Source organism: Phyllobates terribilis, unplaced genomic scaffold (genome assembly GCF_046119375.1).
Source record: "Phyllobates terribilis strain yellow unplaced genomic scaffold, ASM4611937v1 Scaffold_12__6_contigs__length_324123572, whole genome shotgun sequence".
Lineage (NCBI taxonomy): Eukaryota > Metazoa > Chordata > Amphibia > Anura > Dendrobatidae > Phyllobates > Phyllobates terribilis.
In genome coordinates, this window is record NW_027362772.1 from 310,847,515 (window position 1) to 310,861,118 (window position 13,604).

Below are 13,604 nucleotides of genomic sequence, written 5' to 3' on the forward strand. Positions count from 1 at the left end.
TGTAATGTATGTACACGGTGACTGCACCAGCAGAATAGTGAGTGCAGCTCTGGAGTATAATACAGGATGTAACTCAGGGTCAGTAATGTAATGTATGTACACGGTGACTGCACCAGTAGAATAGTGAGTGCAGCTCTGGAGGATAATACAGGATGTAACTCCGGATCAGTAATGTAATGTATGTACACAGTGACTGCACCAGCAGAATAGTGAGTGCAGCTCTGCAGTATAATACAGGATGTAACTCAGGATCAGTAACGTAATGTATGTACACAGTGACTGCACCAGCAGAATAGTGAGTGCAGCTCTGCAGTATAATACATGATGTAACTCAAGATCAGTAATGTAATGTATATACACAGTGACTGCACCAGCAGAATAGTGAGTGCAGCTCTGGAGTATAATACAGGATGTAACTCAGGGTCAGTAATGTAATGTATGTACACGGTGACTGCACCAGCAGAATAGTGAGTGCAGCTCTGGAGTATAATACAGGAGGTAACTCAGGATCAGTAATGTAATGTATGTACACAGTGACTACACCAGCAGAATAGTGAGTGCAGCTCTGGAGTATAATACAGGATGTAACTCAGGATCAGTAATGTAATGTAGGTACACGGTGACTGCACCAGCAGAATAGAGAGTGCAGCTCTGGAGTATAATACAGGATGTAACTCAGGGTCAGTAATGTAATGTATGTACACGGTGACTGCACCAGCAGAATAGTGAGTGCAGCTCTGGAGTATAATACAGGATGTAACTCAGGATCAGTAATGTAATGTAGGTACACAGTGACTGCACCAGCAGAATAGTGAGTGCAGCTCTGGAGTATAATACAGGATGTAACTCAGGATCAGTAATGTAATGTATGTACACAGTGACTGCACCAGCAGAATAGTGAGTGCAGCTCTGGGGTATAATACAGGATGTAACTGAGGATCAGTAATGTAATGTATGTACACAGTGAGTGCACCAGCAGAATAGTGAGTGCAGCTCTGGAGTATAATACAGGAGGTAACTCAGGATCAGTAATGTAATGTATGTACACAGCGACTGCACCAGCAGAATAGTGAGTGCAGCTCTGGAGTATAATACAGGATGTAACTCAGGATGAGTAATGTAATGTATGTACACAGTGACTGCACCAGCAGAATAGTGAGTGCAGCTCTGGAGTATAATACAGGAGGTAACTCAGGATGAGTAATGTAATGTATGTACACAGTGACTGTACCAGCAGAATAGTGAGTGCAGCTCTGGAGAATAATACAGGATGTAACTCAGGATCAGTAATGTAATGTATGTACACAGTGACTGCACCAGCAGAATAGTGAGTGCAGCTCTGGGGTATAATACAGGATGTAACTCAGGATCAGTAATGTAAAGTATGTACACAGCGACTGCACCAGCAGAATAGTGAGTGCAGCTCTGGAGTATAATACAGGATGTAACTCAGGATCAGTAATGTAATGTATGTACACAGTGACTGCACCAGCAGAATAGTGAGTGCAGCTCTGGAGTATAATACAGGATGTAACTCAGGATCAGTAATGTAATGTATGTACACAGCGACTGCACCAGCAGAATAGTGAGTGCAGCTCTGGAGTATAATACAGGAGTTAACTCAGGATCAGTAATGTAATGTATGTACACAGCGACTGCACCAGCAGAATAGTGAGTGCAGCTCTCGAGTATAATACAGGATGTAACTCAGGATCAGTAATGTAATGTATGTACACAGTGACTGCACCAGCAGAATAGTGAGTGCAGCTCTGGAGTATAATACAGGATGTAACTCAGGATCAGTAATGTAATGTATGTACACAGTGACTGCACCAGCAGAATAGTGAGTGCAGCTCTGGAGTATAATACAGGATGTAACTCAGGATCAGTAATGTAATGTATGTACACAGTGACTGCACCAGCAGAATAGTGAGTGCAGCTCTGGAGTATAATACAGGATGTAACTCAGGATCAATAATGTATGTACACAGTGACTGTACCAGCAGAATAGTGAGTGCAGCTCTGGAGTATAATACAGGAGGTAACTCAGGATCAGTAATGTAATGTATGTACACAGTGACTGCACCAGCAGAATAGTGAGTGCAGCTCTGGGGTATAATACAGGATGTAACTGAGGATCAGTAATGTAATGTATGTACACAGTGAGTGCACCAGCAGAATAGTGAGTGCAGCTCTGGAGTATAATACAGGAGGTAACTCAGGATCAGTAATGTAATGTATGTACACAGCGACTGCACCAGCAGAATAGTGAGTGCAGCTCTGGAGTATAATACAGGATGTAACTCAGGATGAGTAATGTAATGTATGTACACAGTGAGTGCAGCTCTGGAGTATAATACAGGAGGTAACTCAGGATCAGTAATGTAATGTATGTACACAGTGACTGTACCAGCAGAATAGTGAGTGCAGCTCTGGAGAATAATACAGGATGTAACTCAGGATCAGTAATGTAATGTATGTACACAGTGACTGCACCAGCAGAATAGTGAGTGCAGCTCTGGAGTATAATACAGGATGTAACTCAGGATCAGTAATGTATGTACACAGTGACTGCACCAGCAGAATAGTGACTGCAGCTCTGGAGTATAATACAGGATGTAACTCAGGATCAGTAATGTATGTACACAGTGACTGCACCAGCAGAATAGTGACTGCAGCTCTGGAGGATAATACAGGAGGTAACTCAGAATCAGTAATGTAATGTATGTACACAGTGTCTGCACCAGCAGAATAGTGAGTGCAGCTCTGGAGTATAATACAGGATGTAACTCAGGATCAGTAATGTAATGTATGTACACAGTGACTGCACCAGCAGAATAGTGAGTGCAGCTCTGGAGTATAATACAGGATGTAACTCAGGATCAGTAATGTAATGTATGTACAGAGTGACTGCACCAGCAGAATAGTGCGTGCAGCTCTGGGGTATAATACAGGAGGTAACTCAGGATCAGTAATGTAATGTATGTACACAGTGTCTGCACCAGCAGAATAGTGAGTGCAGCTCTGCGGTATAATACAGGATGTAACTCAGGATCAGTAATGTAATGTATGTACACAGTGACTGCACCAGTAGAATAGTGAGTGCAGCTCTGGGGTATAATACAGGATGTAACTCGGGATCAGTAATGTAATGTATGTACACAGCGACTGCACCAGCAGAATAGTGAGTGCAGCTCTGGGGTATAATACAGGAGGTAACTCAGGATCAGTAATGTAATGTATGTACACAGTGTCTGCACCAGCAGAATAGTGAGTGCAGCTCTGCGGTATAATACAGGATGTAACTCAGGATCAATAATGTAATGTATGTACACAGCGACTGCACCAGCAGAATAGTGAGTGCAGCTCTGGAGTATAATACAGGATGTAACTCAGGATCAGTAATGTAATGTATGTACACAGTGACTGTACCAGCAGAATAGTGAGTGCAGCTCTGGAGAATAATACAGGATGTAACTCAGGATCAGTAATGTAATGTATGTACACAGTGACTGCACCAGCAGAAGAGTGAGTGCAGCTCTGGAGTATAATACAGGAGGTAACTCAGGATCAGTAATGTAATGTATGTACACAGCGACTGCACCAGCAGAATAGTGAGTGCAGCTCTCGAGTATAATACAGGATGTAACTCAGGATGAGTAATGTAATGTATGTACACAGTGACTGCACCAGCAGAATAGTGAGTGCAGCTCTGGAGTATAATACAGGATGTAACTCAGGATCAGTAATGTAATGTATGTACAGAGTGACTGCACCAGCAGAATAGTGAGTGCAGCTCTGGAGTATAATACAGGATGTAACTCAGGATCAGTAATGTAATGTATGTACACAGTGACTGCACCAGCAGAATAGTGAGTGCAGCTCTGGGGTATAATCCAGGCTGTAGCTCAGGATCCGTGGTGACTTGCTCTGCCTCCTTTCTCCCACCTTTGTCTCATTCTCCCCCTCCGTTGCTTTGTCTCAGTGAGTAATCTGACGTCACACACGGAGTATGAGATTTCGGCGTGGGCGCAGTCCTCTTACGGTGAGAGCTCGGTGGCGTTTGAGCACTTTACCACTAAGGGAACAAGACCAGAAGTCCCAAGTCTGAAAGCAAAAGTAATTAACCAGACGGCAGTGGAGTGCAGCTGGGTGGGCTACAGGAATGTGGTAAGAGGTTCTTCTGTTTTATGGCTTATCCTCTAATCACAGTCAGAGCTGCATTCATAATGCTGCTGGCACACCGTAGACGTCATCATGGGAGTGTAGACTAAACTAATGGACTGTGCTTGGTGTAATGCAACAACCACCAGCAGAAAGCAGCAGAATTACAAGTGCAGCTTTGGATGTGAGTAGAGAAGAAAAAATATTGTACTGAGGCCTCAGTATGTGACATGGAGATGATCTGATGTAACCTATATACTATGGGCCGGGGTCTTCTGTCAGTAACGTTACTTCTGATCTCTCACGTCCAGACATACGGGGTGTTTTACGCCACGTCATTCTCAGAACTGCACAGGAATCCGCTGAACGTCACGACTACTCTTCACGACGTGACCATCAGTGTGAACAGAGACGAGCAGTACCTGTTCCTGGTGAGGAAACCTTCAACCGCTGGCTGTGCAGCTAGGGCTGTTATTGCGTGTCCTGACATAACAGGCGTCTCTTGTTAATCAGGTGCGGGTCACAGCCCCCTATCAGGGACCCCCGTCAGACTACGCCGTGGTCAAGATGATTCCTGATAACCGTCTGCCGCCTCGCCATCTGCACGCCGTCCAGGTGGAGAAGACCTTCGTGGTCATGAAGTGGGAGTCACCGTACGATTCACCAGACAGTGAGCTGGTGAGTGATCGCACCCCATGCAGCCGAGTGATCGCACCCCATGCAGCCGAGTGATCGCACCCCATGCAGCCGAGTGATACCTGTGCTCCAGCTCGTACTGTGGGTGTATTCACACCACTGTCAGGATCTCTGCTTGCTGTAGCATACCTAACGCTCACGTAGCTGCAGTTCGTCACAATGTGTCAGTGTAGGTAAGCGCGACCGGCCTGCAGATAGGACGGGGGGTGATCTGTGCTGCTGATGTGTTTAGTCCTCAGAGGATTGGCTCCGCTGATACACTGTAACGATCCTGTGAGCCTCCCTCGTTCATATTCAGCAAGCAGAGATCTTACATTTATCATTGTCGTCAGTGAGCAGAGCAGTCCGCGGCGCGCTCTCAGGATACCGCTATATTCCAGGCGTACATCGTCACCATGAAAGATTTAATAATGAAGACGGAGAAGAGTTACAAAGTGAACACCCGGAACAGCACCGTGGAGTTCAGGATCGGAAACCTGGAGCCCGGGGGGAAGTACAGCGCCATCGTCCAACTGCGCAACATGAGCAAAGAGTCCAGCGCCAAAGTCAGCACAGGTGAGAGAGTGCCAGGAGGTGACTGCGAGACGGAGCCCGCGCCACACTGTGCCCGACGCAACTGCAGGACGCAACCGGAAAAGACCCACAACGCTCCGGCTTACTTGGCTTTTTCTACACTTTTCCTCAGTTCCTCTGTCTGCTCCAGAAGCCTTGAAGCTCATCTTTGAGAAAGATCACGTTCTCCTATTCTGGAAGAGTTTATCTCTAAGAGAGAAATACTTCAACGAGTCCAGAGTAAGTATGCCTCCACTCCAGAGCAGCACTCACTATTCTGCTGGTGGTGTCACTGTGTACATACATTACATTACTGATCCTGAGTTACATCCTGTATTATACTCCAGAGCAGCACTCACTATTCTGCTGGTGGTGTCACTGTGTACATACATTACATTACTGATCCTGAGTTACATCCTGTATTATACCCCAGAGCTGCACTCACTATTCTCCTGGTGCAGTCACTGTGTACATACATTACATTACTGATCCTGAGTTACATCCTGTATTATACTAGAGAGCTGCACTCACTATTCTGCTGGTGCAGTCACTGTGTACATACATTACATTACTGATCCTGAGTTACATCCTGTATTATACTAGAGAGCTGCACTCACTATTCTGCTGGTGCAGTCACTGTGTACATACATTACATTACTGATCCTGAGTTACATCCTGTATTATACCCCAGAGCTGCACTCACTATTCTGCTGGTGGAGTCACTGTGTACATACATTACATTACTGATCCCGAGTTACATCCTGTATTATACTCCAGAGCTGCACTCTCTATTCTGCTGGTGCAGTCACTGTGTACATACATTACATTACTGATCCTGAGTTACTTCCTGTATTATACTCCAGAGCTGCACTCACTATTCTGCTGGTGCAGTCACTGTGTACATACATTACATTACTGATCCTGAGTTACATCCTGTATTATACTCCAGAGCTGCACTCACTATTCTGCTGGTGCAGTCACTGTGTACATACATTACATTACTGATCCTGAGTTACATCCTGTATTATACTCCAGAGCTGCACTCACTATTCTGCTGGTGCAGTCACTGTGTACATCCCTTACATTACTGATCCTGAGTTACATCCTGTATTATACTCCAGAGCTGCACTCACTATTCTGCTGGTGCAATCACTGTGTACATACATTACATTACTGATCCTGAGTTACATCCTGTATTATACTCCGGAGCTGCACTCACTATTCTGCTGGTGCAGTCACTGTGCATATACATTACTGATCCTGAGTTACATCCTGTATTATACCCCAGAGCTTCTCTCACTATTCTGCTGGTGCAGTCACTGTGTACATACATTACATTACTGATCCTGAGTTACATCCTGTATTATACTCCAGAGCTGCACTCACTATTCTGCTGGTGCAGTCACTGTGTACATACATTACATTAGTGATCCTGAGTTACATCCTGTATTATACCCCAGAGCTGCACTCACTATTCTGCTGGTGCAGTCACTGTGTACATACATTACATTACTGATCCTGAGTTACATCCTGTATTATACTGCAGAGCTGCGCTCACTATTCTGCTGGTGCAGTCACTGTGTACATACATTACATTACTGATCCTGAGTTACATCCTGTATTATACCCCAGAGCTGCACTCACTATTCTGCTGGTGCAGTCACTGTGTACATACATTACATTACTGATCCTGAGTTACATCCTGTATTATACTCCAGAGCTGCGCTCACTATTCTGCTGGTGCAGTCACTGTGTACATACATTACATTACTGATCCTGAGTTACATCCTGTATTATACTCCAGAGCTGCACTCACTATTCTGCTGGTGCAGTCACTGTGTACATACATTACATTACTGATCCTGAGTTATATCCTGTATTATACTCCAGAGCTGCACTCACTATTCTGCTGGTGCAGTCACTGTGTACATACATTACATTACTGATCCTGAGTTACCTCCTGTATTATACTCCAGAGCTGCACTCACTATTCTGCTGGTGCAGTCACTGTGTACATACATTACTGATCCTGAGTTACCTCCTGTATTATACTCCAGAGCTGCACTCACTATTCTGCTGGTGCAGTCACTGTGTACATACATTACATTACTGATCCTGAGTTACTTCCTGTATTATACTCCAGAGCTGCACTCACTATTCTGCTGGTGCAGTCACTGTGTACATACATTACATTACTGATCCTGAGTTACATCCTGTATTATACTCGAGAGCTGCACTCACTATTCTGCTGGTGCAGTCACTGTGTACATACATTACATTACTGATCCTGAGTTACATCCTGTATTATACTCCAGAGCTGCACTCATTATTCTGCTGGTGCAGTCACTGTGTACATACATTACATTACTGATCCTAAGTTACCTCCTGTATTATACTCCAGAGCTGCACTCACTATTCTGCTGGTGCAGTCACTGTGTACATACATTACATTACTGATCCTGAGTTACATCCTGTATTATACTCCAGAGCTGCACTCACTATTCTGCTGGTGCAGTCACTATGTACATCCCTTACATTACTGATCCTGAGTTACATCCTGTATTATACTCCGGAGCTGCACTCACTATTCTGCTGGTGCAGTCACTGTGTACATACATTACATTACTGATCCTGAGTTACATCTTGTATTATACCCCAGAGCTGCACTCACTATTCTGCTGGTGCAGTCACTGTCTACATACATTACATTACTGATCCTGAGTTACCTCCTGTATTATACTCGAGAGCTGCACTCACTATTCTGCTGGTGCAGTCACTGTGTACATACATTACATTACTGATCCTGAGTTACATCCTGTATTATACTCCAGAGCTGCACTCACTATTCTGCTGGTGCAGTCACTGTGTACATACATTACATTACTGATCCTAAGTTACCTCCTGTATTATACTCCAGAGCTGCACTCACTATTCTGCTGGTGCAGTCACTGTGTACATACATTACATTACTGATCCTGAGTTACATCCTGTATTATACTCCAGAGCTGCACTCACTATTCTGCTGGTGCAGTCACTGTGCATATACATTACTGATCCTGAGTTACCTCCTGTATTATACTCCAGAGCTGCACTCACTATTCTGCTGGTGCAGTCACTGTGCCTATACATTACATTACTGATCCTGAGTTACATCCTGTATTATACCCCAGAGCTGCACTCACTATTCTGCTGGTGCAGTCAATGTGCACATACATTACATTACTGATCCTGAGTTACCTCATGTATTATACTCCAGAGCTGCACTCACTATTCTGAAGGTGCAGTCACTGTGTACATACATTACATTACTGATCCTGAGTTACATCCTGTATTATACCCCAGAGCTGCACTCACTGTTCTGCTGGTGCAGTCACTGTGTACATACATTACATTACTGATCCTGAGTTACCTCATGTATTATACTCCAGAGCTGCACTCACTATTCTGAAGGTGCAGTCACTGTGTACATACATTACATTACTGATCCTGAGTTACATCCTGTATTATACCCCAGAGCTGCACTCACTATTCTGCTGGTGCAGTCACTGTGTACATACATTACATTACTGATCCTGAGTTACATCCTGTATTATACTGCAGAGCTGCACTCACTATTCTGCTGGTACAGTCACTGTGTACATACATTACATTACTGATCCTGAGTTACATCCTGTATTATACTCCAGAGCTGCACTCACTATTCTGCTGGTGCAGTCACTGTGTACATACATTACATTACTGATCCTGAGTTATATCCTGTATTATACCCCAGAGCTGCGCTCACTATTCTGCTGGTGCAGTCACTGTGTACATACATTACATTAATGATCCTGAGTTACATCCTGTATTATACTGCAGAGCTGCACTCACTATTCTGCTGGTGTAGTCACTGTGTACATACATTACATTACTGATCCTGAGTTACATCCTGTATTATACTGCAGAGCTGCACTCACTATTCTGCTGGTGCAGTCACTGTGTACATACATTACATTACTGATCCTGAGTTACATCCTGTATTATACTCCAGAGCTGCGCTCACTATTCTGCTGGTGCAGTCACTATGTACATACATTAAATTACTGATCCTGAGTTACATCCTGTATTATACTCCAGAGCTGCGCTCACTATTCTGCTGGTGCAGTCACTGTGTACATACATTACATTACTGATCCTGAGTTACCTCCTGTATTATACTCCAGAGCTGCACTCACTATTCTGCTGGTGCAGTCACTGTGTACATACATTGCATTACTGATCCTGAGTTACATCCTGTATTATACTCCAGAGCTGCGCTCACTATTCTGCTGGTGCAGTCACTGTGTACATACATTAAATTACTGATCCTGAGTTACCTCCTGTATTATACTCCAGAGCTGCACTCACTATTCTGCTGGTGCAGTCACTGTGTACATACATTACATTACTGATCCTGAGTTACCTCCTGTATTATACTCCAGAGCTGTGCTCACTATTCTGCTGGTGCAGTCACTGTGTACATACATTACATTACTGATCCTGAGTTACATCCTGTATTATACTCCAGAGCTGCACTCACTATTCTGCTGGTGCAGTCACTGTGTACATACATTACATTACTGATCCTGAGTTACATCCTGTATTATACCCCAGAGCTGCACTCACTATTCTGCTGGTGCAGTCACTGTGTACATACATTACATTACTGATCCTGAGTTACATCCTGTATTATACTCCAGAGCTGCGCTCACTATTCTGCTGGTGCAGTCACTGTGTACATACATTACATTACTGATCCTGAGTTATATCCTGTATTATACCCCAGAGCTGCGCTCACTATTCTGCTGGTGCAGTCACTGTGTACATACATTACATTACTGATCCTGAGTTACATCCTGTATTATACTCGAGAGCTGCACTCACTATTCTGCTGGTGCAGTCACTGTGTACATACATTACATTACTGATCCTAAGTTACATCCTGTATTATACTCCAGAGCTGCACTCACTATTCTGCTGGTGCAGTCACTGTGTACATACATTACATTACTGATCCTAAGTTACCTCCTGTATTATACTCCAGAGCTGCACTCACTATTCTGCTGGTGCAGTCACTGTGTACATACATTACATTACTGATCCTGAGTTATATCCTGTATTATACCCCAGAGCTGCGCTCACTATTCTGCTGGTGCAGTCACTGTGTACATACATTACATTACTGATCCTGAGTTACATCCTGTATTATACTCGAGAGCTGCACTCACTATTCTGCTGGTGCAGTCACTGTGTACATACATTACATTACTGATCCTGAGTTACATCCTGTATTATACTCGAGAGCTGCACTCACTATTCTGCTGGTGCAGTCACTGTGTACATACATTACATTACTGATCCTAAGTTACATCCTGTATTATACTCCAGAGCTGCACTCACTATTCTGCTGGTGCAGTCACTGTGTACATACATTACATTACTGATCCTAAGTTACCTCCTGTATTATACTCCAGAGCTGCACTCACTATTCTGCTGGTGCAGTCACTGTGTACATACATTACATTACTGATCCTGAGTTACATCCTGTATTATACTCCGGAGCTGCACTCACTATTCTGCTGGTGCAGTCACTGTGTACATACATTACATTACTGATCCTGAGTTACATCTTGTATTATACCCCAGAGCTGCACTCACTATTCTGCTGGTGCAGTCACTGTCTACATACATTACATTACTGATCCTGAGTTACCTCCTGTATTATACTCCAGAGCTGCACTCACTATTCTGCTGGTGCAGTCACTGTGTACATACATTACATTACTGATCCTGAGTTACATCCTGTATTATACTCGAGAGCTGCACTCACTATTCTGCTGGTGCAGTCACTGTGTACATACATTACATTACTGATCCTGAGTTACATCCTGTATTATACTCCAGAGCTGCACTCACTATTCTGCTTTTGCAGTCACTGTGTACATACATTACATTACTGATCCTAAGTTACCTCCTGTATTATACTCCAGAGCTGCACTCACTATTCTGCTGGTGCAGTCACTGTGTACATACATTACATTACTGATCCTGAGTTACATCCTGTATTATACTCCAGAGCTGCACTCACTATTCTGCTGGTGCAGTCACTGTGCATATACATTACTGATCCTGAGTTACCTCCTGTATTATACTCCAGAGCTGCACTCACTATTCTGCTGGTGCAGTCACTGTGCCTATACATTACATTACTGATCCTGAGTTACATCCTGTATTATACCCCAGAGCTGCACTCACTATTCTGCTGGTGCAGTCAATGTCTACATACATTACATTACTGATCCTGAGTTACCTCATGTATTATACTCCAGAGCTGCACTCACTATTCTGAAGGTGCAGTCACTGTGTACATACATTACATTACTGATCCTGAGTTACATCCTGTATTATACCCCAGAGCTGCACTCACTATTCTGCTGGTGCAGTCACTGTGTACATACATTACATTACTGATCCTGAGTTACATCCTGTATTATACTGCAGAGCTGCACTCACTATTCTGCTGGTGCAGTCACTGTGTACATACATTACATTACTGATCCTGAGTTACATCCTGTATTATACTCCAGAGCTGCGCTCACTATTCTGCTGGTGCAGTCACTATGTACATACATTACATTACTGATCCTGAGTTGCATCCTGTATTATACTCCAGAGCTGCGCTCACTATTCTGCTGGTGCAGTCACTGTGTACATACATTACATTACTGATCCTGAGTTACCTCCTGTATTATACTCCAGAGCTGCACTCACTATTCTGCTGGTGCAGTCACTGTGTACATACATTACATTACTGATCCTGAGTTACATCCTGTATTATACTCCAGAGCTGCACTCACTATTCTGCTGGTGCAGTCACTGTGTACATACATTACATTACTGATCCTGAGTTACATTCTGTATTATACTCCAGAGCTGCACTCACTATTCTGCTGGTGCAGTCACTGTGTACATACATTACATTACTGATCCTGAGTTACATCCTGTATTATACTCCAGAGCTGCACTCACTATTCTGCTGGTGCAGTCACTGTGTACATACATTACATTACTGATCCTGAGTTACATCCTGTATTATACCCCAGAGCTGCACTCACTATTCTGCTGGTGCAGTCACTGTGTACATACATTACATTACTGATCCTGAGTTACATCCTGTATTATACTCCAGAGCTGCACTCACTATTCTGCTGGTGCAGTCACTGTGTACATACATTACATTACTGATCCTGAGTTACATCCTGTATTATACCCCAGAGCTGCACTCACTATTCTGCTGGTGGAGTCACTGTGTACATACATTACATTACTGATCCTGAGTTACATCCTGTATTATACTGCAGAGCTGCGCACACTATTCTTCTGGTGCAGTCACTGTGTACATACATTACATTACTGATCCTGAGTTACATCCTGTATTATACTCCAGAGCTGCGCTCACTATTCTGCTGGTGCAGTCACTGTGTACATACATTACATTACTGATCCTGAGTTACATCCGGTATTATACTCAAGAGCTGCACTCACTATTCTGCTGGTGCAGTCACTGTGTACATTACATTACTGATCCTGAGTTACATCCTGTATTATACCCCAGAGCTGCACTCACTATTCTGCTGGTGCAGTCACTGTGTACATACATTACATTACTGATCCTGAGTTACCTCCTGTATTATACCCCAGAGCTGCACTCACTATTCTACTGGTGCAGTCACTGTGTACATACATTACATTACTGATCCTGAGTTACCTCATGTATTATACTCCAGAGCTGCACTCACTATTCTGCTGGTGCAGTCACTGTGTACATACATTACATTACTGATCCTGAGTTACATTCTGTATTATACTCCAGAGCTGCACTCACTATTCTGCTGGTGCAGTCACTGTGTACATACATTACATTACTGATCCTGAGTTACATCCTGTATTATACTCCAGAGCTGCACTCACTATTCTGCTGGTGCAGTCACTGTGTACATACATTACATTACTGATCCTGAGTTACATCCTGTATTATACTCCAGAGCTGCACTCACTATTCTGCTGGTGCAGTCACTGTGTACATACATTACATTACTGATCCTGAGTTACTTCCTGTATTATACTCCAGAGCTGCACTCACTATTCTGCTGGTGCAGTCACTGTGTACATAC

At 43.7% G+C, this 13,604-nt stretch overlaps 1 protein-coding gene across 1 annotated transcript in view; it reads left to right on the forward strand.

Annotated features, from left to right (window-relative positions):
- SORL1 (sortilin related receptor 1) overlaps window positions 1-13,604 on the forward strand; it is a 265,489-nt gene that overhangs the window by 227,114 nt on the left and 24,771 nt on the right. Inside the window, 5 exon segments of the mRNA XM_073657402.1 lie at window positions 3,986-4,170; window positions 4,476-4,595; window positions 4,678-4,842; window positions 5,241-5,415; window positions 5,546-5,652. Of these exon segments, the coding sequence (XP_073513503.1) occupies window positions 3,986-4,170; window positions 4,476-4,595; window positions 4,678-4,842; window positions 5,241-5,415; window positions 5,546-5,652 (752 nt within the window).